Source organism: Triturus cristatus, chromosome 8, assembly GCF_964204655.1.
Source record: "Triturus cristatus chromosome 8, aTriCri1.1, whole genome shotgun sequence".
NCBI classification, from domain to species: Eukaryota; Metazoa; Chordata; class Amphibia; order Caudata; family Salamandridae; genus Triturus; species Triturus cristatus.
In genome coordinates, this window is record NC_140591.1 from 1225033295 (window position 1) to 1225057238 (window position 23944).

Sequence of the window (23944 nt, forward strand, 5' to 3'; positions counted from 1 at the left end):
CTATCCCTGGCATTTTTGTGATCTGTCGACCTGGGTGAAATGGAGCCCCTTTCAAATCTTACAAAATATTTGCCATCCTCTATGGGTACCTTTTTCATCTGGATGAACGTATTTCTACAATAGTGTGTGAAATAGCTGGATCATTATGACTGTGCTGCAGAACATGATAAAACAGGCCTATTTCTAAGTGCAGGCCTTTCTGCAGATACAGAGCTGATCTCAGAAGTAGAACTATAACTTTGCCAGCAGGAAATGGAGTGATTTAAAACGTGAAGTACCATTAGCTGAAAACTGAGTGCATTTATTGTAAATTGATACTGTAAAAATCATCAGGTGTTAGGTCTTCTTTGAGATACATCAATAAATGTATAATAACATTTTATTTTAGTTCCCGGATTATTACGCAAAATTTTCAAGTATTGGGATGTCTGGACGAAGATAATAAATAAAAATGAGAATATATTGTTGTTGTGAGCAAGCATTTAATGGCATACATTTTCCAGCAGATGCCCTGTGTTTGTCATCATTTGACAATCTTTCTAGCAACCGTTTTGTGCTATTACTTTTAAAAGAAACAAGCAGTCCGGCAGACTGACGAGACACAGGTGGAGTAAGCAGGAATAGTTAGTTATCCAGGCTCGCTTCCATCCTGAGTCCCTCCATCTTTGTGCAAGTGCGTAAGTCCGAGTCGGGCGTAACGCAGGCCTCGGCTGTCTCTGTAGAACAGAGGGAGTCCCAACCATCTAGGGGCCCTCTAAGTCTTCCAGAGGGATTCATTCAGTCCATGGTCAATGAATATCTGTGAGATATGGGAAACTGAGGGGCCCCTCATCACATTTTGCAGGGGAGACTCATCATTTCGGACTTATCATTTTGCTGCAGGCAGCTAAAGCTTGGGCAGGGACAGATAATTGCACCCCCAGGCTACTTGCCTCTCCCACCTCTCTTCGGGCCACATGTATAATGGAAACATTTGGCGAGCTCCTAATTTGGACTTTTTGTGACTCGCAATTAGGAACTCACGATATGTACAACAGTGTCTAAGACACGGTTTGTGTTCCCAATGGGGTCGCAAGTGACCTGCCTCATCAATATTAATGATGCAGGTTTCAATTTGCGACTCATTGGGAATGGCCTGTAATCACAGGGATGGTGGCCTGCTGGGGTCAGCAGACCAGCATGTCTGTGATTGCTTTTTAAATAAAGCATTTGCTTTTATTGAAATACAATGCAGCCTCTTTTTCTTAAGGGAAAATGGGCTAAGGAAAATGGGCTGCATTTCAAAAATAAAATTGAAAAGCTACCTTTTCATTATTTAAGAGTAGGCAGAGGTCCATGCCTGTTCTTAAAACTGTTGGTACCCACATTGACAAAGGGGAACATTCAGGACATTTGCGAATGGGTTACCACCTCCCTCACGGAGTCGATAAATATTAATGTTTTGCGATTGTATTCCGGTCACAAAACAATCATACATGCCCCTCTGACTCGCTATTAGGAATGGGTGCCCTTGAAATGCCCTTTCTTAATACCGACTTCCAAACCCTATTTGGCGTGTTGGTGATTGGTTACTCAGTAAGCAAACCTACAACATCATTTTGAACTGAAGCAGTAACCATATTCAGACCCCCCAGGATATTGCAGCATGGAATAGCAAATTTAGCGGCACAAATATGGAAATTTAGTGGCATAAATATGCAAATTTTGCGGCATTATTGCAGCTCTATATTTTACTCATAATCCTTCATTTTCAGTCTGAAATCAATGGAAACTGTTTCAGCAGACTATTCCACTTGGCAATAGACATGTTTAAAGTGTCTGCAGCTTTACGGAATCACAGCTCCAGTCCTAACCTCGTAGGAGGGAGCTGGATTTCTCCCTGGGATGTTCTAGTGCCCATGTCTGCACCCCTGCTGGGGCACCGCTGCCTCTCGGATCTGGGAAGCAGGACACCTCTTCCTCAGGCACCCTAGGGTGCAGGATGGTAGTGGCTGATCCAAATAAGTGAAACAGACTTCATAGGGAGGTCACCTCCTGCTTACTGGTTATTTCACCAAGTTAGTGTTTTATTTTTCTCTGTTAATTTGAAGTGCATAGATTTATTAAAGCTATACCAATAAACACATGGTTAGACATAAAAGGCTATTTCTTTTTTATCTCTGCCTGTTTAAATTATTCCTGTGCATTTATTAGGGGATGAACAGAGCTGCTGCCAACCTGCTGGCAACAGTTTCACGTTTAGCAAGCCTTGGGTTTTTTGTTTTTAGTCTACTCCGCTCTGCACCCTGGAACACATACACCCATACTTAAAATGAGAGAGCAAAACACACAAAATGCCTTTGTGTTGATGACTTATTTATAGATCTGACTGAAGGTTCTTAGGAGGGCATGAAAATATAAAATAGTCTTGTTCGCAGTCTGGTTAAAATTAGTTAAGGAACCTTGAGAGACCCACGTTTTGTAAGTACTGATTGGCCAACCAAAAATATACCAGTCAATCATAACAAAATACACTTATAACTTAGAATGGGGACATGTATCTAGAGCTGAGGAATAGACTATTACAAGGGTTGTACACCAGAAGCTAATTTCCCGAACAAGAAACTGCCAGTCGGCCTGTAAATTAGTTTTTTATTCATAATAATAATAATAATAGCTCTTTATTGTTTGGTTTTAAAAACCATTTACAACTCAACATGCTAATTGAATAATCTGGTTTAACCATAATAAAAGTTTAAAAACAATTAATCAATAAAATAGAGTTCAGTGATAGTGAATATCTGGTAATTTTCTAATACAATACGTCACCCTAGATTTCATGTAATTTTAGATAAAACATCTTTTAGTTCAGAGTCTCAACTCTAACTGAGGTGGAAGTTTTGGCTTCAAGAAGTCTTGACGCTTTATGAACAAATTTCGCAAGCCCAATATTTAGCTTGGTGTTAACAGGGTTAAGGGCAGCCAATATTGCTTGACGGCAGGAACGTACACCCAATTTGATACATTGGCCTCTCAATAGCTGCCGTCTGGCTTGAAGTAGTACTGGGCATGCACAGACAATATGTTCCATTGATTCAGTTTGATAACCGCACAACCTGCATGCAATGCTACAGCCCGAACGGCGCCATGCCGGAAGATTCTTCAAAAAGGGCCATTCTCCCATCCTCAAGGCTAAAAACTTGCGTTTCCAATAAAGTGCGTATGTACTGGACAGATAAGACGACTGGACACCCACTTCGTAGTTGGCAATTACCGCCCAGGCATGTGCCCTCTTCGATAGTGATGCCCTGTCTGAATGGAAGGACCACAGCCTAACAGATTTCTTTATGACAGATTTTAACACTGATGAGGAGAGATTTAAGTCCCATAGGTCTTTTACGCCTAACAACTGTAAGCTGTGATCCAAGTATTGTCGGTGCTTTTGACTGGTGGGCTTTTTCTGTATTTCCTGCCAGAGTCGGGCCTCCAAAGAACCCTCCCGGGCCTGACGCAGTCTATGGCACAGTTTAACAAAGGCACCTGCCTCCACACCGAGGTGATCTTGGAGACCCAGTTCTAGTCTCACCTGGGCTGGCGATGCAGATTTTGGCAGCCGGAATGCTCGTTTGAAGATTTTTGTAATTAATTTGTTTATTAATTTGCTGGTTGAGCCCTTGGTGATCTCATGACCATATGTCAGTGAGTTGATTACTTTGGCTTTCATTACTTAGCTGGTTTGACAGCTTTGCAGCGGCCACCTCTAATGAGAGTGCTTTTATTTGTAATGCTTCCTTGTGCTTGCCAAAGGAGCCACTTGCCTCCAGGAAGATGCCCAAATATTTATAACTGGGAGTTGAGTCCAGCTTTGTTGTATTGAAGTACCACCTTTCTATTGTCCTTTTTTGTTTCCCAAAGGAGATAGTTTTGGTTTTTGACAGATTAAGTTCTAGATGATTTTTTGTCGAGTATGATAACAATTCGTCCAATAACCTCTGTAGACCCACTTTTGTGTGGCTTAATAACACCAGGTCGTCGGCATAAAGTAAGTTGGTAATGCGGGTCCCATCAAGTTTAGGGGGATGACAATTTACTCTGTCAAGTGCTGGGGAAAGGTCCGATATGAATAGGTTAAACAGGAGTGGAGCCAACACACAGCCCTGTTTAACGCCAGTTGCTGTTTGGATCTTCCTGGAAACATGGCGGCCTTCGCCCAGCTTGATTTTAATCCATGTTTCAGTGTGAAGCTGAATTATTGCCTGTAGAAGAGACTGTGGTAATCCCCATGATTTTAATTTCTGCTATAGCAGGCTTCTGGGTACGCGGTCAAAAGCTGCTTTGAAGTCTACAAAGCAGCAATATAGCTGTGTGTGTTGGCATGCTGCTTTATCCATCAAGACTGTTAGTGTTAGCAGATTGGTTATTGTCCCGGTTTTGGCTATAAAGCCTGTCTGATTAAAGGGGAGACGCGCGGTTGTTTCAGCCCAGGCCTGCAGCTCCTCTAGTAAGATGTTTGCAAAATACTTTGACTCCACGTCAAGAAGTGCAATCATTCGATAATTTTTTGGCTCGTTTCTCTTTCCTCCTTTATAGATCGGGTGAACGACTGCTCCTCGCCAGGATTCTGGGATCGTGTTGTTTAATCTGCAATAATGGAACAGCGGGGTCAAATAATCTGCCCATAAGTTAATGTCGGATTTAAACATTGCTTGAGGGAGGCCGTTCGGACCGGGGGCTCCGTCTGTTCTTGCTTTCCTTATGTGGTTTGAGATCTTATGTTTTTAGTACTGCTGGCAACACCGTAGGCTCTGGTTGAATGTCATTCCATTCCGTAAGGTCCTTTTTTGCCGAGTCTTCTGAAGGGGTGTTTTCGGGCCAAGCTCTCCCCTGGCTCTCTGGACTCAGGAAGGGGGACTTAAGGCTTACAGGGCTGGCAGAATCGGGGCCAACTTTATTGTTGTGTGCGTCTCCAAAATGGAGAGATAGAAACTTACTCCAGTCTGCTTCACTGATGTTTGCGCTGCCATGTCCAGTTACACTTTGATTGCTCCTGTTCACTAAGGACCAGAATTGCTTCGGATTGGGATTTTTACTTTCGTGGATGAGCTTCAGCCAGAATCGGTCCGAGGCCTTTAGTTTTTCCTTTTGAATGGTTGTTCTGAATAGGGCTTGTGCTTGCTTGTAATTATTAAAGTAGATTTTGTTACTGGGGAACTTTCTTGAAAAACGGAGTGCTCGATTCCTCTCGGTTCTTAATTTCCTTGTAGCTTTTGAGATAAAAAATTGAGAAGTTTGGTTTCTCGGGCCCCTCCTTAGGGGAAATTCATTGAGAAGAAGATTTATAAGAGAGGCCCAACCACTGACCACATGGATATTTGAGTCTCGAGATTGATGTAACAAAACTCTACTTCTTTCCAGCAAAGATGGAGCCATAGAATCTGACCACTTTAACCGCTTAAGGTCCTCTGAATGGCTACCTAAGTGAGTGTGGGCCAATTCCTGATGATATGAGTCGCCAGTAGATAGTGTTATTATTTGAGCCCGATGGTCACTGTCTCCTTGTTGGGCAATTTGATAGCTCTTGATCCTAGGCAGTATTTCTCTACTCCCTAAGGTAAAATCCAAAAAGGAGTGGGAACTGCCATTTGACCAAGTCCAGGCGGGCGGAGTATCGAAAGAAAATCGCCCATTTAATAGAGTAAATCCCAGGTTGTTAAACTGTAATCCCACGTATTCCCCCAGTTTTGATGATTTGTTCCCAACGGGGATTACCTGGGGTAGAAAATGTGGGGGGGTTCTTGGGGGATCCAGGCATGTATCATCTACATGGTTGCAAAATAGATTAGTGTTGAAATCACCCGAGATGATACTTGGTGTGCTTCCATACTTGCTGATGAGATCGCAGATGGAATTGATCAAACTGTCCATTTTAGATTTTTTCTTAGTGGTGCCGGGGGGGATATAGACATTAAGAATTAACAACTGAGGGTCGATGGTTGAACTTCCCAGGGTTATTCCAGAGAGCCATTCCTCCGCAAAGTCGATCTGTTTGACACTTGTTGATAATTTTGTTGATACGTAGATCGAAAGACCACCCTTAAGACGGCCAAACTTGGACTGCCTGGAGGCAGGTGTCCTAAACTCCAAGAACCCCACTATTGGGATACTTTCTCCTGCCCAAGTTTCCTGTAGGAGGATAACGTCGTATTCTTTTAGAAAGTCCATTGTAGCTGGTGATTGTTTTTCCGCTCCAAATCCATTAATATTCCAAGAACATATTGTCAAGTTGTGATTAACGATGGGTCAATCGGTCTGATTTCGGGATAGAGGCCCCGGCAACCATGACCAGTCTGCAATGCCACTGTTTCGCTGGTTATTTACCGGCTCAGGATTGCCTGTGGGCGAGCTGCCTCTAGCGGACCTCAGTACTGAATAAGGGGCCAAGATGGAACTTACAGTGCATGCCTGATTCGTTTCAAGTATTGAGGGATAACGAGGGACACTCGGGGTTGTTGTTATAATGCCCCATGTTTTGAACTGGTCGATTTTGGTCAACACTAGATCCCGAGTTGCGGATGTTAAGAACGTTATTTGGGTGGCTTCGCCCGTATTGGATCCGGTGCTTGGAATAAACTCTATCGCAATTATATCCCCCGATTGAAGATGATTTAGATCTGGTAATGATTTGAAAAGTTTTTATATATTTCCTCGATTGAGAATGTCGTGCGGGCCCCTTGAGGTGTATTCTGGGATAAACAGCAATTTGGTGTTTTGAGTGCTGTTGTGGGGCTCACAGGGCTTGTTGGCCGTTGCTGGCTGTCTTTGCTTGGAGTTAGCTTTGGGGAGCTTTCTTGGAAATACGGATATGGTGGGTGAAAAAGAGAACTTTTCCATGTGATTTATATTTAAAGAGTGTGGGGGATGACTTTTGTTTATAAGCTCCAAACTGCGGTGGTTTGCTAAATGTAAGTCTCTTTTACAGCCAGAATCTATGGCTATACTTTGTGTACGTTGTTTATTTTTGTTGGCACCAGAAAGGGGTTGAGTGAACTGGATTCTTGAACAGTAATTTGAGATGATGCAAGGCTCTGTTGAACAGCTCCCGAAGCTATGTGCTTAAGTGATGGTTGTGTGGAGCCAGATTTTGCTTGAATTGGTGAATGAAGAGAAAATTCCAAAGCTTGAGATGTCGCTGATTGCCTATTAATCCGGGTTAAAAGAGCTGTCTGTGTTAGCGACTGATTTAACGGAGGTTGAGGGCTTGTCCATTCTCCTTTTGAGGAAGGTATTGGTGTTATTGATGGTGCATTACCTAAGGGGGCTGCCTCGTCCCTGAGGGGGTTACTCGTGTTAGAAGATGTTAGGCCGATTGTTAGTTTGTTACGGCTTTTTCGTTGTCTTTTCTTTTCCCTTTTCGACAGACGGTGTGCTTTTTTGGATATTTTAATAGAAGATGGTTCAGCAGCTACTGTGTCGATTGGGTTAGGAGACTTTGTACTGGAGTGGACTTTCAGACAAGGAGAAACCTGTGGCTGTCTTAAGGCCTGATTGGAAGGATCTTGCGACTTAGACACCAGAGGTTTCTTTATTTCCGTTAAAACGGCTGAAAGAAATTGAGGTAGAGATGAGAGAGAATCTATGATGGGCGAACAGCAGCATACTGATTGCACCAGCTGAGTTTGGGCTTGAGCTTTTTTAATAAGGGCATTGAGCGCCTCCAGCTTTTGATCGATCCCGGCGGTGTACACTGCAAGCGTATTTAGCAAGTGTACCTGCATGTCCATCTTGTCTGAGTGGTATGTTAGAGCAGCTGACGTGGTTTGAAAAGTTTGTAATAGTTGGGACCATAAGTTGTTAAAATTGGCCGGTGAGGGTGTTTTTTGCCTATTCGGCTCTTTATGCACGTTATTGGAGAAGGATAGATCCAAAGAGGTGTTTATGATATTAATATTTGGGTCTTCAGGTATAGGGTCTTGCTCGGATGCTACCCCTTGATTCGTTCTATTCAGACAGGGGTCTAATTCGGATTGAACTAAGTTGTTAAGGGCCGCTTGTGAAAGGGCCCATGCCTGTAGTGGAGCGGCTATTGGACACTTTTGTGATTTGACCTGGTTGAGATTAACTGAAGAATAAAATACGGACGGAGAGAGCAAGCTTGAGTTTAAAATTGGTTGGGTGGTTGAAGGGTCAGCATTACTGTTAGTTGTTGCCTTTAATGAAACTTGATCTGAATAGGTTGATTGTTGAACTGAAAGTTGGGGATGAGCCTGTTGTAGTTGGATAAAGTCCTGGGCTTCAGGGGCATCCTTACGAGGAGATTCTGTTAATCAAAAGACACTCTGTTGACTTAAATCCATTGGTCCTCCATCGACCCTATGGATTAGTGGGAGAACCGTTATTTGGTGTAGCCGTGGCTCGGGGGCTACTTGGGCGGGTACCTGCCGTGGAGGGGATACCTGTTGATTGTTCTGAGTACCTATGTCACCCTTCCGGGCTGTAGCTGGAGCGATGGACCTGAAATAGTCCCTTAAGGAGACTTTATTTTTTGCTGGTTTTGGTTGTTTTTTAGAACCAGGTGTTTGTTCCTCATTCGTTGGGTGGGCATTTGCTAGCCCTGGATCTGGTGTTATCCTTGTGGTTGCTGATGTATGGGGTGGTGTTGACGTTTTTGGAGAGGATGCCGATAGCTCGCAAAGGTCCATGTTGTTTGCTCCTTTTTTTGGCGGTTTTACCAGGGCTTTCCTTACTCGTCCAGACCTCATTCCAAGCACCCTTCCTTTTCCCCCTGTTTTTTTTAAATTTGTGATTTGATTGACTGACAAGCTTCCTAGTGGTCCAAAAAAGTTGCGATTGAATGGCTTGGCAGTGGACCGGATCAATAGAAACACGGTAATCAGACTTAATTAAGGGGAGACGTTGGGTTCGCCTTTAATTTAAATTAGTAGTGAATGATTGCTGAATTATTGAGTTGTTAGGTAGATTTTGGTGAAATTGTTGGGTTAATAGATAAGTGGCGTCTGCTCTGGCAGTTCACTAGTTTCAGAGGGTTTCAAAAGAGGGTTTAAATTCTGACCTTAGAAGTCTCTGAAGTCTCGGGGGCCGGGGTTGGAATCAACACGGGTTCGAGCTTGGGTTCCGGCTCGGGGCCCCGGGTCGTAGTCGTGGTCCGTGATACGAGGCCGTGGACAGGATCGTGGCCGTGATGGGCAGCCGTCGATAACTACCACCACGGCTTTGATTTTTAACGGGATTGTGGGGAATGCAGGGGGGGGTTTGCAGAGTCACAATAGCCACCAGCCTGAAGCTGACCCCAGGCAGTCCTGCCGCGGAACCGCCTCGCTGCTCCTCACTCCACGCTCCACGCTCCACGCTCCACGCTCAGCTCAGCTTGGCTCCAAGCTCGAGGCTCCGGGCTCCGGGCTCCCTGCGGCCAGCGGCCTGCACGGAGGTTCCGCTACTGCTGCCGCTGCTTCGCTGCCGCTCTCTGCTGCCCTCCGCAGTTCCTCAAAGACTGCAAAGACTTCACAGTGTTTTTCTCCGCTGTCCCGGCTTCCCTCCTGCCGCACTCCTGCCAGACAGCACAGCTCGCCTGGAGGGAGACACCAGTCAGCGCCGCGGTTGAACCCGCAGCCGATCCTGGGATTAACTAAACTGCCACGGCTCGGATTTTGGCTCGTTCCCAGCCGATATACAAAGTGCACAGTTCCTGCTGCTCCTGTGGTTCCTGTGGTTCGCGGGTCGCGGCTCCCGCTGCTCTTGCGGCTCCTCCTCGCGTCCTCGCGTCGGCAGCATTGGACAAACAGCAAGCACCTGTTATAGCACCTGTTAATTGGTCACCCCTGCAGCAGAAACACCCTGAGGTCAGTTTTTTATTCGTTTTTTCCAATTTGAGTCTTCCTTACTACTTTCAAAAATCAAAATTCAAATTGTAAAGTGTTATCTTTAAGACCCATTGGGAGCTGTGAAGTTGAAACTTTGTCTGATCTTAGTTTTCAGACATTTTTATTTCACAATTGAGGGCCTTACTTTAGCTTGCCTGAAGATGCCGAAATCATGATACCTGAATTAGTAGCACAAATGATTTGGTTATAAGAGCAGGTAGATCTGTCAATTAAAATATTAAAAATCCTCCCTGCATTAATTGACAGATTTCTGTTTGCCGACATTGGTTATTTGCTTTGCATGGCAGACCTAAAATTGGCCCTCTATAGTTTTTTCGGTGCTGCATACAGACTCCTGAAGTCATGCGGCTTGCTGCTGAAATCTCCTGCAGTGCTGAGTACTAAAGAGTTCCCTTGATATGATCTGCTACGGCCGATGAAATTCGCGCAAAAATGATATAAATAATTATTTAACCTGAGAACATTTACAGTTGAGAAACAAAACATAGCTGAATAAATCAAGGCCCTCTCGGGATAGAGGGTTTACAGACAGGTAAGTATACTTCAAAATATGTGTGCTGTATTTGACAGGGCGTTGTTTTATAGTTTTGTAGCATCTCTTACTATTTTTCTTACTATGGCTCCTAAATTATCTCCTAAATTATCTCGGGGTTCGTGGATAGGATGCCATGTGCATTTTTGGACAATGGAGTATAATTATTTTTTTGAGATGTCTCCCATGGTGACGTTTTAAAGGCAGACCGGGAAGACAATGAAAAGCTCGTTGCAATGTATGTGAAAAAGATAAACCTAATGCACACATAGTTGTCAGCCATTCACACAAACACGTATAAAAACGGTAGTTTACATTTCCAAGACACTTGAAACAAAAGAATCAGTAGCCGAGAACCTCTTTATTGTGTTCAAAATGTGATTTTGCTTTCTTTATATTTGCTGATTTTACCTCATTATTTACTTTGTTTACACACTGGTTAATGTCCATTATGAGATTCGAAGCCTCATATTTTCTCTTTGCTTCCTTCCTATGTGTGTATCTTTTATGTTGTTAGTCTGCGTTATGATTCACCACTGTAGCAACCACATTCCTAACTTGTTGCTTTTCCTCCAATGCCTTATCTCAGCTTTGTTTTGTTGGCTAGGGTTCTTTATATGCAGTAATGCACGTCATTGTTTTCTTAACAGTCCTACGAAAAAGCTTTGTTGACACTTCAAGTTAGCTATGGCATAGTGTTCCCAAAAAGAACTCAAAATGTATTAAATGTATTCTTTTATACTCTGTCATAGTAGGAAATATTTGCACATTCTACCTATCGCTCACTCGTCTTATACTAACATTATGCTTGCTATTGATGTATCTTTTGGCTCACATCATAAAAATGATATTTGGGATGCAACATGATACATTTCATTTCTTAAGTGTATGTCGAAGGCTTGTTTATTGTGTGGGTTGTTTACACTGTGGATTTTGTAAGCCTTTATTCGAAAATCCATGGAAAGAATGGGAGAACAAATGAACACAACACCGAAACAAAACAAAAAAGATATGTGTGCATGGAAACAACTGAACAAAGAAATGATGAAGAAAAGCTGAGACATGAAAGAAGAAACGGTGAAATCGAAAACGAAGGGGCGAAGAAGAGAGAGGCAAAAGTGAAAACAAGGAGACTATATAACCCAGAAACACCAGAGGAGATGGTAATAGAAAAATATAGTAAGGAGAACAACATCCATGTGAAGAAACACCAATCGATGTATAAGTCCTAGATTGCTTCTCGAATACCATCAAACAGATAAAAATGCACAACTGCATTTGTAGATAGGGTTTTCTTAGGCTGCCTGTCTATCCGGTTATCAAAACCTGAGCCCCTGCTCTCTCTTCTACATTCCTAAAATACGTTTTTTGGCAGCATAACAGTAATCCATTCAAAAGATTTGTGGAGTTTTCAGAATAAACAGTTTGATCATAAAATGAACTGCACCTTTTATGCACTGAGCACAAGTGATCACACTAAGGGTCTTATCACATGATCTCTTTTTGTCTGGGATTGGCTCTATCGCATAAGCAGATTTTAGACAGTGGTGTATGAATTTGTTAACACAAAACCCTTGGAATTATTTTAACTTTCCCATGCTAAATTGTGCAGTGCTGGATATGAGCATGTAGTGCCCCAATCAATGCATTTCTTTCATTTTTGCTGTGGTGCTGCACTGCATACCGTTTTGTACAACGAATTAGAATATCACAGAACCTTTGAGGACCACTATACAGCAGGCTACTTCATCCTGCCCCATCCTTCTTTGTCTGACTTTCAAAATGCACCTTCCTGCTGTAATGTCTTAAGAAAAACGCTGCCTGCTGTCAGCTTATACTGTCAATATAATTGACTCTTTAGTTTCTCTGCTGCACGCCAGAAGGGTCCACTTTCTCCCCCCACTCTACAATGCCTGCGTGCTTACATTGACACAAGTGCGGCAGGATTACAAAGTCCATTTACAATTGTGGGCAGAGGACTCTCAAATTCTCGTTACATTCGGGAATGATTTAGCTGATCACTCAGGCGTTACCAAATGTCTCGAACCACTTACCACGCTGGATGTAAGAAGACTTTCAATGCTACAGCATGACCAAAACTGAAATCCTGGATCTAACCATTCTTAAGATGAAATTTGAAAGGTATTCAAGTAATGGAAGACCTCCCAGCAATTCAAAACGAAGGGGTCATCTTTGACACTGATCTCACCTTCACCCCAGAGAAAAACAATGTTAAAGGCATCCGGCTATGTATATGGCAGCAAGGCCACATCTTCTTCCATCCCAAAATGGAATGGAGCTAAACCTAAGCCTTGTTGATGGCCCGCATTAGTTATTGCAAAACCTTGTATACACTCATCTTCACAAAAATACTTAGGTGAGGTGATGGGGAGTGGAAAATCAGGCTTCTACACTTTGCTACCATCTCAATTTCAGGAAGCAAGTCCATGTGAACAAGCCAATGATTGGTTCCTGTGAGTCTACAATTGAACTAAATATATTTTATTTTGCCTCATTCTCAAATTCTACTGGGGCAAATAACTGGGCTGCTTACAAAACCCAGCTTCCCGCCAAACTAAGAAATCCTAGAACAGCCAGTTTCATTCCAATTCAGCAAAAATCTCCCCATTGCAGAATTACATCTCCTGCTTTTTAGAAAACTCTTGAACATGAACTGTTCACAACAGCAATCAAGAAAGATCACTCGTATTGGAGAAATGCAAACAGTTATCCCGTACGTCTGGTTCAACTTTAATTATCTTGCGTAATGTCTACTATGTATGCTGCTCTATCGCTCAAGTTATTATGCTTCTAGCAAACCAAAGTGATCGCAAGATGACAGGTCAGTGCATGAGAAAGCGTTCTAAAGAGAAATGTCACAGTCATGGAATATATAAATTCGGAAATAATTGCAGAATCTAGCAAAATGTGAGTTTTGCTGTTCATAGGAACGCCGAGCGTTCACAAGTAAATACTGACTAGAGCTGTGTTTTAATATGTTCGGATCATGGTATGTATTTCCTTTACTAGCTAATTTGTCCATTTTTGTTCCACTTTGGCAGTCGTGAGAGGATTTTTGGCCCGCCAGAAGATGCTACAAAAAATGAGCATCAAACATCAAGAAAACACTTCAATCGAGGCGTTCCTTCGGAGTGCAGAGGACCTGGGACTGGAAACCTACCACGCATTGGTGATCCAGAATGCTTCAGACATAGCCCGGGAAAATGACCGGTCACGGAATGAAATAAACTCAGCTTACGTACTGGAGGTCACAAAACGACAAGAAGAATCTTCCAAAAGGTAACTTGAAATGCATCTTTGCATTCCCTGTCCACAATCACAAGTTGATAATATCTACAGTGGAGGGCCACTTCACTATATATGTGGCCATTACTTGTATGAACAGGTATATATACACATGATTGTTATTTCAGGTGTGTGAGAACTCAGGTATGGTGGTACCAGGGCAGTCAGAGGCGCTGGTCCCCTGGGTCCCCATAAAGCAACTACAAAAGAGGGACCAAGTACCCCTTACAGGACTGGCCTTTCACAATAGCAAGGCAGGGCATTGACAGGCTTCAGTGCAGCTGCCAAGAGCTGAAGAGTCTGAATACTTATTAATCACTGTTCAGTCACTGGTTTTACTTTAAAAAAATAACTTTATTACGCACAAGACTAAATACTAAACACAAATTGACATATATATGCAAACTGGGAGGGGAAATACCCATGTGAACACACTCTAAAGGGCCTCATGATATGCATGTGGAGCAGAGCAAAGAACGGTCACCCAAGTATAATAACTCCCCGGGATGTACACAAGACCCCTATGCCAGAGACACTTCTACTAGTCTCCGCACCACTAGGACTGAATCCGCAGAAACGCAATGTCTCTCCTTAACGGCCTGTGAAGGTTGCACTGATTAAAAAAAAAAAAGTCATGAAATTATAGAGCAGAACATAAACCATTCAATCACAAAAAATCAAGGTGGTGTCAAAAATAGACACTGATTTAAAAATTCTTTTATACCAGAAATACAAACTGATTTTAACTTTTACTTGAACATAGCTTTGATGCAGCAAAGGTGATGCCCCAGAAATGTTTAATTTTGTTGTGTTTTCAGGCATCTGCCCAACCTGAATGTGAAAATGCCGGTGCTACACATTGGTGCCTCTGCCCTCATGGCCACCTGTGCTAGTGTTCGTCAGACTGTGTTGCAGGCTTTTGGAGCTCGGAAATCTGGCTGCCCGACTCAGGTCTAAGCGGTTTGGGCAACGACGGCAGCAGTTTGTTTCTCTCTTGCCTGGCTGTGTCTGCAGTCCCCAGTGCAGGAGCTTCTAGGGGAGCACAGGAGGGGCCTGGGTGTTCGCACTGTCTCAGGGTCATGTTGAGAAGGCCCGAGAGTACCCCTGGATCCCACTTTCCACCCCACACCTCTAATGGTGAACAACAATGGGGGGATAACAGATTGTTTAGTTCCTTGGTCCCCAGTCCTTCTTGGAGTAGTATAAAAGTCTTGCAGACACCAGGTGATGTGCATCAGTAGATTCCAGCCTTCCAGGCACCACTGCAGCGAGGAAAGTGCCACATGCAAGTAGCAGATAAGAATGCATATTTCTACAACCTGATGCCCTTTTTACACAGGTTGTTTACTGATTTGCCCCTGGTGGAATACTGCAACCTCCTAAAGTGTTTTTGATGGGGCTGCTTGGCCTACAAAATGTTGATGGTTTTCTTATATGGATCTTCCCTCATTTGAAAAATAGACTCAAAGTCCTGGCTTTCTGACCACGGCTCTGGAAATTTCTTGCTCCAGAGTCTTCCTTCAAGTAGTGCCACACAGCCCTCAAGGCAGACTGCACTCTTTGCCAACATTCTCAGGCTCTAGGCCACTAGCCACTTACAGGGTGCCTATGTGCCTTGCTGGAGACTAGGTTACCCCTTTCCACGGCACGTCCCGCCAAAACTAGTCCACAGGATTCCTGTTTCCTAGAAGATCGACCTTCTAAGAGGGAGTGAGGAGGCACTTTCAGCTGGTCCTGGAGGCTATTTGACTCTAAGAAAAAAAAAGCTAATTAGGAACAGGAAATCTCGAGGGTGATCCATTTCCTTTCCCACCCTAAAAAAAGAGTTATGCTAGCCATTGGCTGGAGTAAACCTTTGTCCCTTTTGAAGGTGGAAAGGGGAAAGACAGGAGTTAATGAAGTTTGAATTATGTGGGTGTTCACAAACATTGAAGACTAACCACGCCTCTGAACGCTCACTGCTGGGTCACTGATTGGGATTCATGGGTGCGGGAAATGTTTCTCTGGGGACACTGGTTCAAACAGAAATTAATTCATCAGGAAACTCTTTTCTGTAGTTCTTCCATCAACTCGAAGTAACCAGTCTCCATATGCTAAATTATTTGCCAGGCATATGCCTCAGTAGGTGAGAACCAATGTGGATGGAGAGAACAAAGCAAATAGATCAATTGAGGACAACGGCATCTCTTCAGCTTTAAGCACCTGTTGCAGAGCTACTGAAAGTTGTTGCATATTTTCTCTTTATTTAAGTCCTCCACAAAGGTCTTTAATGAGTTTCCCAACACAATGATAGTCTATGTGGAAAACCAATTGAGAGTTTAATCATGTGCACTTTAAGACAAAAGTCAGGGCCATTGGTCTCCTAAGAACAACATACTGCAATAAGATGAAGGGACAGTTGCTTAGGATGGCAAGTTGGACTTAAAGGGTGCTTCTGTAGTACCATGACGTAATGATGTTTCATAAATGGTTAGCTCAATTTGGTTAACGTACACATTCCCATTCCCTGGGTAATGAGAAGTACTGTCTGGAGACAACTCCTGACAACCATAAACAAAATAAAGAAAACCATGGTGTACCTGTGAGCCAGCTTTACATTGTCTACATGGTTCCGGGGCACTCTGATAGATTACTGCTGCCATGAGAGGTGCTGTTGAGCCCAGAGTAGTCACTGCCCTTACAGGGCATCCAAATCCTGCACACCAGTGGTATGGCGCCTGCTGTTGTGCAGGCACATACTGCAAGGTTGCAATGTAGTCAAGGAGATAAGGCCTTCTTGCAAAGTCTCCACCACTAGCCTCTGTGAGTCTCAAAAAATAAATCCTGATGAGTGTGTGATCTAAGAAGCATATAGAAGCTCTCAAGTCTTGGCGCATCCTCCTCTTCTACAAAGACAGAAGGCTAGTTCAAAGTCTGGACTTGACATTGGAGAAAAATCTCTCATTTGGCAGTAAGACATCCCAACTTCTCCAATGAAACACTAGCGAATTCTTCTCCAAAACAAGGGCTGAACCTATACTTGTATGGCATGGAAAGGGAAGACTGGTTTTGTCCTTTCTCTAGACTGATGTACAGAGCTTCTTCTTGAACATGAAGGTGAACTGAAGCATGGTTCCTTAGCACCAGGTTATATTCTTGGTTTAAGGTAGATGTTATTGCAGAAATCACCTAGTCAATGGTTAGTCAAAACTAAAAGGTTTGGATTTTCTACATAGAAATAGGGACAGGAGCATTGGTGTTTCCAATGTGAAAAGTGTGTGAAGATTTATGACCTCTTTTCTCTTCGGAGCTTGTCACTTATAAAGGATGCCTCATGCTATTGATACTGAAGTGTTGTGTAGCAGTTGAGCTGCTCTTACACTCACTGTGTCAGAAAGGAAGGAACACACATTGGGTTGGCCTCTGTTATGCAGTATGTGTATTTTGCAATGTAAACATAAAGAAGAAAAATCCAGTGTCGAGCCAAATTCTTGACTCATAAAGAATGCAGCATGGAGCTGCAGGAACGGGGAGAATGTGCAGTTTATTCCAAAATGGAATCAAACATTTAGTCTAATGTACATTCCTTTATGCATCGTATACAACAAACAATCCTGCACCCACCCCTTCAGGAAGAATGGAAGTGCCACTGTTTTGGATGGCTGGCATACATTTTATCATGAGGTGGTATAGTTAAAAAGCCTATTTCCTTGAACCGTCAAACCACTGGCAGCAGCCATCAGTGTATTCATAGCGCGGCTCTGTAGAAAAAAGAGACCGTAGTAAGTCCTTAATGCAGTTTTGGTGTACATGTATGTCCCAGCATTTGCAAACAGACCCTAACACTCAAATCTGAACAGCAGTAGAGATGGCACCTCTCAGTAGGCTAGAAACATAATTTTACCTTGACAGAAAAAGAAATGAAGGAGTTCAAAAAATATCAAAATGAAGCTAGTTGCCATAATGAGAGTATGCCAGTGGACATCTGAATCAGCAACCTTCTGGCACTTTGCAATTTATAGAGGCATGTATTTAGCGATTTACGTGAGAAACCATCACTAATTTTGATTTGCCTGAAATTAATTCTACTAGTTGATTACATGTGACATATAATCACAGACAGGTCTATTCACAAAAGTAACCTAACTTGTAAGTAATTTACATGTGTAATTTACTCTTACACTTTTGAATAACTTTGCTATTTTTGCCTATTTAGAAAATCTGAGTGTAATTTTACTCAAGAGTACAGACTTAAATGTCTCCACCTCCATAAAAGAAACAGTAGTAAGTCCAGCACCACAGTTGGTCAACAACTGTATAGTAATTACGCACGGTCCTGGTGGGTTTTCTTGACAAATGTATTCTTGGTTCACAATGTTGAACAGTAACCTCCAGCAGATCCCAACGAATGGTTTATGCTTAGAACCCCCCTTGCCACTCCATTCCACAGCATCATCGCCTACCTCATTGTCAGTTCTTAAATTCCACACATTCCCCCCTTATAATATTTAGGCAAAGAAGACCTAATCAACATCCCATACATAATAATAACATTTAACAAATACACAAAAAATATTGCATAAGAACTTGAAAAAATATATAACATGACATCTAAGAGCATAACATAAACATATATAGCAGTGATAAAACCCTTTCACCGCTATTTTGTAGAGTAGTGGTAAACACCCTAAATAGCGTCAAATTTCCAAAACTCAATTCTCTCCCACCATCCAGCTTTGCAATTGACTCCTTTACTTGTATCACCTTCTGTGGTTGAAAAAACTTGCTCTCATCTTTTTTCACAAAACCAGTCTTTCTGACTGCCACCAATCTCCACCTTTCACTCAAAAATCCTTCACACCCTTCCTATTTTCATAATTAGCCTTGTTACTACTCTGAGAATCTGAAACATTCAATCTCATTCTCTCACGGTCAACCCACACTTGATCTTTCCCTTGTAACCACATTGGAGATTCCTCAGTGGCAGGTTCTCTACCCTTCAGGGCTATCAATGGGGAAACACCCGTAACCGAATAAAGCGTCATTTAATGAGCCCACACCATCTATTGCAATTCATCCTTCCACATCATCCCATTCGCAAAGGACAATTGAATATTTTCCATAATAACACGATTTACTCTTTCCACTAATCCATTGGCCTGTGGTCTGAATAATGCCACCCTGTCATATCTGATACCTAGCTTTGCAAGAAAGTCTGCCATTTCCGTGGAAACTAACTGAACCCTATTCTCTGTAACTAATACTCTGGGTATACCGTCTTCTAAAAATATCTTTTTTTTAAATGTCACCACATTGCAAGTAGTAATCTGTCCCATGGATTTACACACACACCATTTGCTATGGTAATCTACTAACACAGCCACAAAATGATCACCCCTTCCAAGTTTTTCTATAGGTCCCAAATAATCCATAGCCAATTTCTCCCATGGCCGAGCTGGTAATTCCACACATCCCAAAGGCGGTTGTCTTACCATTTTAACTTTGTCGCTATTGCAGCAAGCATGACACTCCCAAACTGCATCTTCCACAGCTCTATCCATTTCTGGCCACCAAAAATACTGCCTCAACCTCCTTTTTGTCAAACTCCTTCCCAAATGCCCCTCATGGACTATCCTAATCAACCTTGCTCTTAGCACACTGGGCGGAATTATGCGATTTCTCCTCAGAATCTTATCACCTTGGATACTAAGCTCATCCTTCACCATCACATACGGCTTTACATTAGTATCTGATTGATCACGATCTTTCGAGTCACCTATAATCAGTTTTACCAACTCCTCATACTCTTAGTCATTCTCAATAGCTTCTTTCCACTCATCTTGTCCAAGTGCATATTCTCCATCAACATAAACCACTTGATCTTCTACCACTTGCATTAAGGAAATATCCTCTACAGGCATTCTTGATAAACAGTCAGCAATCATGTTCCTTTTGCCCCGCACATACTCCACCACAAAATTGTAATCCATTACAGATAACAACCACCTCAAAATAGGAGGCGTTACGCTTCCTTCCAATCCTCGACTACACTTGAAAATATGCTGAAGAGGTTTATGATTGGTTTTGAGCACAAACTGCAAACCCCACAAATAATGTCTAAAGTGAGTCATTCCCCAACAACAAGCTAAAGCCTACTTTTCAATAGCAGAATACGACTGTTTTGCACTGTGTAGCCGTCATGACACAAAGCCACTAATCTTCTCCCCTTCCTCGACCACTTGCATCAAAACTGCCCAAAGACTGACAATGCTAGCATCAGCTGTCATAATAGTTTTCCTGTTGGTTTCTAAATGGCCCAATGTCGGTGCATGAGCAAGGGATTGTTTCACCTTAGAAAAATGCCTCCTTAGACTCAGGCACCCACTCAAATACATTTCCTTTCTTTAGTAGCACCCTCATGGGTTCTACCACATCTGCAAAATGTGATACAAACTTTGAACAGTATTTAGCAAGTCGTAAAAAAGATTTTAACTGGTCTTTGTTGGTGGGCCGAGGAGCATCCTCTATTGCCTTTATGATGCTTTTCTTGGGTCTTATACAATTCACTGATATTTCATGTCCTAAATAATTTACTTATTGCAACCTTAACTGACATTTTCCTTTATTTATGGTCAGCCCATGACTTGCTATTCTTCTTAAAAATTCTTTCAACAACCTATCATGATCTTCAAATGATTTTCCCAACACCATGATGTCATCCGGGAAGCAAAGCAACTTTTGCATCCCCTCAAAAATACTTTGCATTATCCTCTGAAAAACAGCAGAAGCTGATGCCAATCCGAATGGCATTCTGCAATATCGGAATTCCCCTAACGGCGTGACAAAGGAAGTCAATGGGCACAACTCAGGATGTAAGTTTACTTGATGGTATGCCGCTGACATGTCCAGAACACTAAACACACTACCGCCCCCATCATGCTCAACATTTCACATATATTCGGTAAAGGATGCCTGTTCACCCATATATTTTTATTGAGGTCCCCAAGTCAATACACAGACGAATCTTATTTTCTTCCTTTGGGGCAATTACAATGGGGGACAACCATTCAGATGATTCAATTGGCTCAATGATGTTTTCCACAAAAAGTTTTTTAAATTTTGTTGAAGTAGTTCTCTCATCATATACGGTATGGTTCTAAATTTGTGTAATACAGATTTAGCATGCTTCTTGAGAATATTCTGATGCGTAAACTTCTTCAATTTAAACAACTTCTCAGAAAATACTTGAGGGAATTTTCCTATGAGCTGCTTCCCCCACTCATTGTCTATATCGTCTTTCACCACTACACTCTCATTCACCGGATCCACTAGCATGACTGGTTCTTTGGCATTAGGATCTAGTACAACATTTAAGTCCCATTGATGGCGCCAACCCAGAAGACTCAAACCTTCATTGGTCATATAGATTCTCCCATTCACCCAATTCTGCTTAAACAGTATATCCATCCATCGCATTCCTAATATATTAATCCTCTTGCCACCATATTCAATGGCTCTCACATCAGATTCTTGCAAATCTTCCATTTCCTTGCCCAATTCCTTTTGATATGTCTCCATACATATCAGAGTGAACAAACTCCCAGAATCAGCTAACACTCTGACCTTCACAGGTCCCTAAATGTTCTCGCAATGCGATTTTTCCAATTTTACCGCACTCTCTTTTATTATATTTCCTTTCTTCATACAATTACTCCTTTGAATAGTAGTACACTATATTTCATTTATAGTCACAAATATTTCCTCTTGGTCCTCACACTGATCTTCAACAATTTTGACGCTCGTATTTTGTGCCTTTCTTTTTGGTCTACATACTTTTGCCAAATGCCCCCTTTTTCCACATGACCTACATGTTTCTTGCTCCACAAGCAAAACCTGAACTAATATGTTCTGGAAACCCACATCTATAACAAGTTACAGTTCTCCGTTCTTCAAATTTTGGAACTGTATAATCTCCACTCCTAACAGGTTTTTTAAAGTTCTCCTTCTTGACTTTTTTTACTTCTACAGTTAACTCCTTTTCCGTAGCTTTTGTAATAATTTCCCCCATATCTATCTCCTTCATCCACACAGCTGTGTGCTCCATACTCCTTGCAATTTTGTACGGATTCTTATAAACTAGGATCTTTTAATAGTAACTTCTCTTTCACCTTTTTGTTGTTTGTGCATCTCACTATTTGGTCCCTTATTAAAGAATCAACTAAATTTTGGAAATCACAGGTCACTGCTAAGCCACGCAATGAAGCAACATAGGTCATAATGTCCTCATCTTGTCCTTGTACCTACAAAAGAATCTATGCCTTTCAAAAACTACATTCACTTTGAGTGTGAAGTGTTTATCCAACATTTGCAGTGACATGTCATAGAGGTTCATAGGCTGACAATTTCCCATGCCTAACGAAATTTCAGCCAAATCATCATAAATTCTTCTTCCTTCTGTGCCTAGATGGTGTAAAAGAATAGCTTGTTTGCGCATTTAACCATATTTATCTCCTCCAATCGCCAACAAATAGGTGAAAAACATATTTTGCCATTGCTTCCACAGAATTGTAGGCTCACCAGGCACTGGTTGGAAACTTGGAGGTGCTGCCATGCTTTGTTCAGACATACCTTTAAGAATAGTAAATTAACGAACCAAAACAAATAACAAACACAATAATTCAATATAACAGGCTGAAACAGCCAGCTAAAATAATTATTTAATGTAATTAGCCAATGCACCTATTTAAAATAATTAGTTAAAATAATTATTTAAAATAATTAGCTAAAATAACAATGGTTGATAGTGTACTCCAATCGTCCCTCTGTTGGCAGATTTCCAATGTGTTTTTTGTTTATCTTCTATTCAGGTCTGTCTTCTTTTTCTGTTTACTTCCAAACACCATCTCATACCACCATCCAAGATTTCAGGAAGAACATAACATCTGGTGAGCAATATATCCTCTTAGCACTCTGTTCGGACACGCTTGGAGACATCAGCTGCTCCTGGAAAGTTCGGAATGCAGCCTGATCTCGTGCACAAGTCCTAAAGCATTCTTCAAAGTAGAATATGCGCAAGAACAGCACGCAAAGAGACAAGCGACCCTCATATTAAAGGGCGCACCGCAGCCGCACTCGGTTAAAACAACATTTATTGTCTAGGCACAGTTGATGGCTCACAGTTGTTGCCTAGTAACGCGGTAGTTGAAAAGTCATGTTAACCCTTGCTACAGCCCGGTGCCTGCCTCTAGAAATTGGTTTTCACTAGAATCGCAGCCCAAAGCTTAACGACAGCCAAGAAATAGCCATGAAAACTTACAGTTTGATGTTCACGAGATGTTCACGATGTGAAGTATTGTGGATCTTTTCACAAATCTTTATAGCGCTATTTTAAGATGAATAGCGGCGTTCCAGAGATGGAGGTTATGTTGCCCTTACTGCCCGCTCCACAGGACCAACTCGTCGACAACAATTGTAGTAATTACGCACAATCCTGGTGGGTTTTCTTGACAAGTTTATTCTTGGTTCAAAATCATGAACAGTAACCTCCAGCAGATCCCAACAAATGGTTTAGGCTTAAAAACCTCCTTGCCACTACATTACACAGCATCATCACAGACCTCATTGTCAGCTCTACATTCCACAACCTGGAAATGTAACAGCTTCCTGTAGAAAATAATGGAGGTAGGAATTTAAAATAAATCCCCATAGAAAATAATGTTAAATTAAATTATTTAAAATAGTTAGAAATGGAAACAAATATAATTTGATGTTAAACATATCTAAAAATCATTCAGTATAACATATTTTAATAATCTTTTTGAATTAGAATATAATGTTGTACTAATCTTTCATTAAAATATAAATAAATTACTTTTTAAAATAATTCTGTGCATCAAATGTAATAATTATGAATGCATTTCTTTAGAAAAAATATTATAATTTAATTTAATATTTTTAACTATTTAATTCAACAGTAAGTTAGTAGCATTGTAGCATTTTTTCTTTTGTTCTATATTTAAATTAAGCATATAAAATTAATAGGAGTCTCCCTATGGTAAAGTGTATGGAAAAATAAAAAAGCTTTATTTAACTCGGAAACAATAAATGAAAATATCTTTATGTTAGATGTTATTGCCCTATTACTTACCAGTAATCTTCATTACTCCTGGTCTTGTTGCCCCCATTCCATTCATGACATATGGAGATAACCATCTCCCTAACAGAAAAAACAACAGATGAATGTTGGGAC

General features: G+C 41.7%; 1 protein-coding gene and 1 pseudogene across 2 annotated transcripts in view; one reads left to right on the top strand and one right to left on the bottom strand.

Moving 5' to 3' along the window:
• MYO16 (myosin XVI) overlaps positions 1-23944 on the top strand; it is a 2357781-nt gene that overhangs the window by 1931746 nt on the left and 402091 nt on the right. For both annotated transcript variants that reach the window (XM_085622905.1, XM_085622906.1), the window contains exon 30: positions 13473-13710. In XM_085622905.1, coding sequence (XP_085479031.1) covers positions 13473-13710 — 238 coding nt within the window. The remainder of the gene's footprint in view (positions 1-13472; positions 13711-23944) is intronic.
• LOC146805632 (uncharacterized) lies at positions 21560-22321 on the bottom strand (annotated as a pseudogene).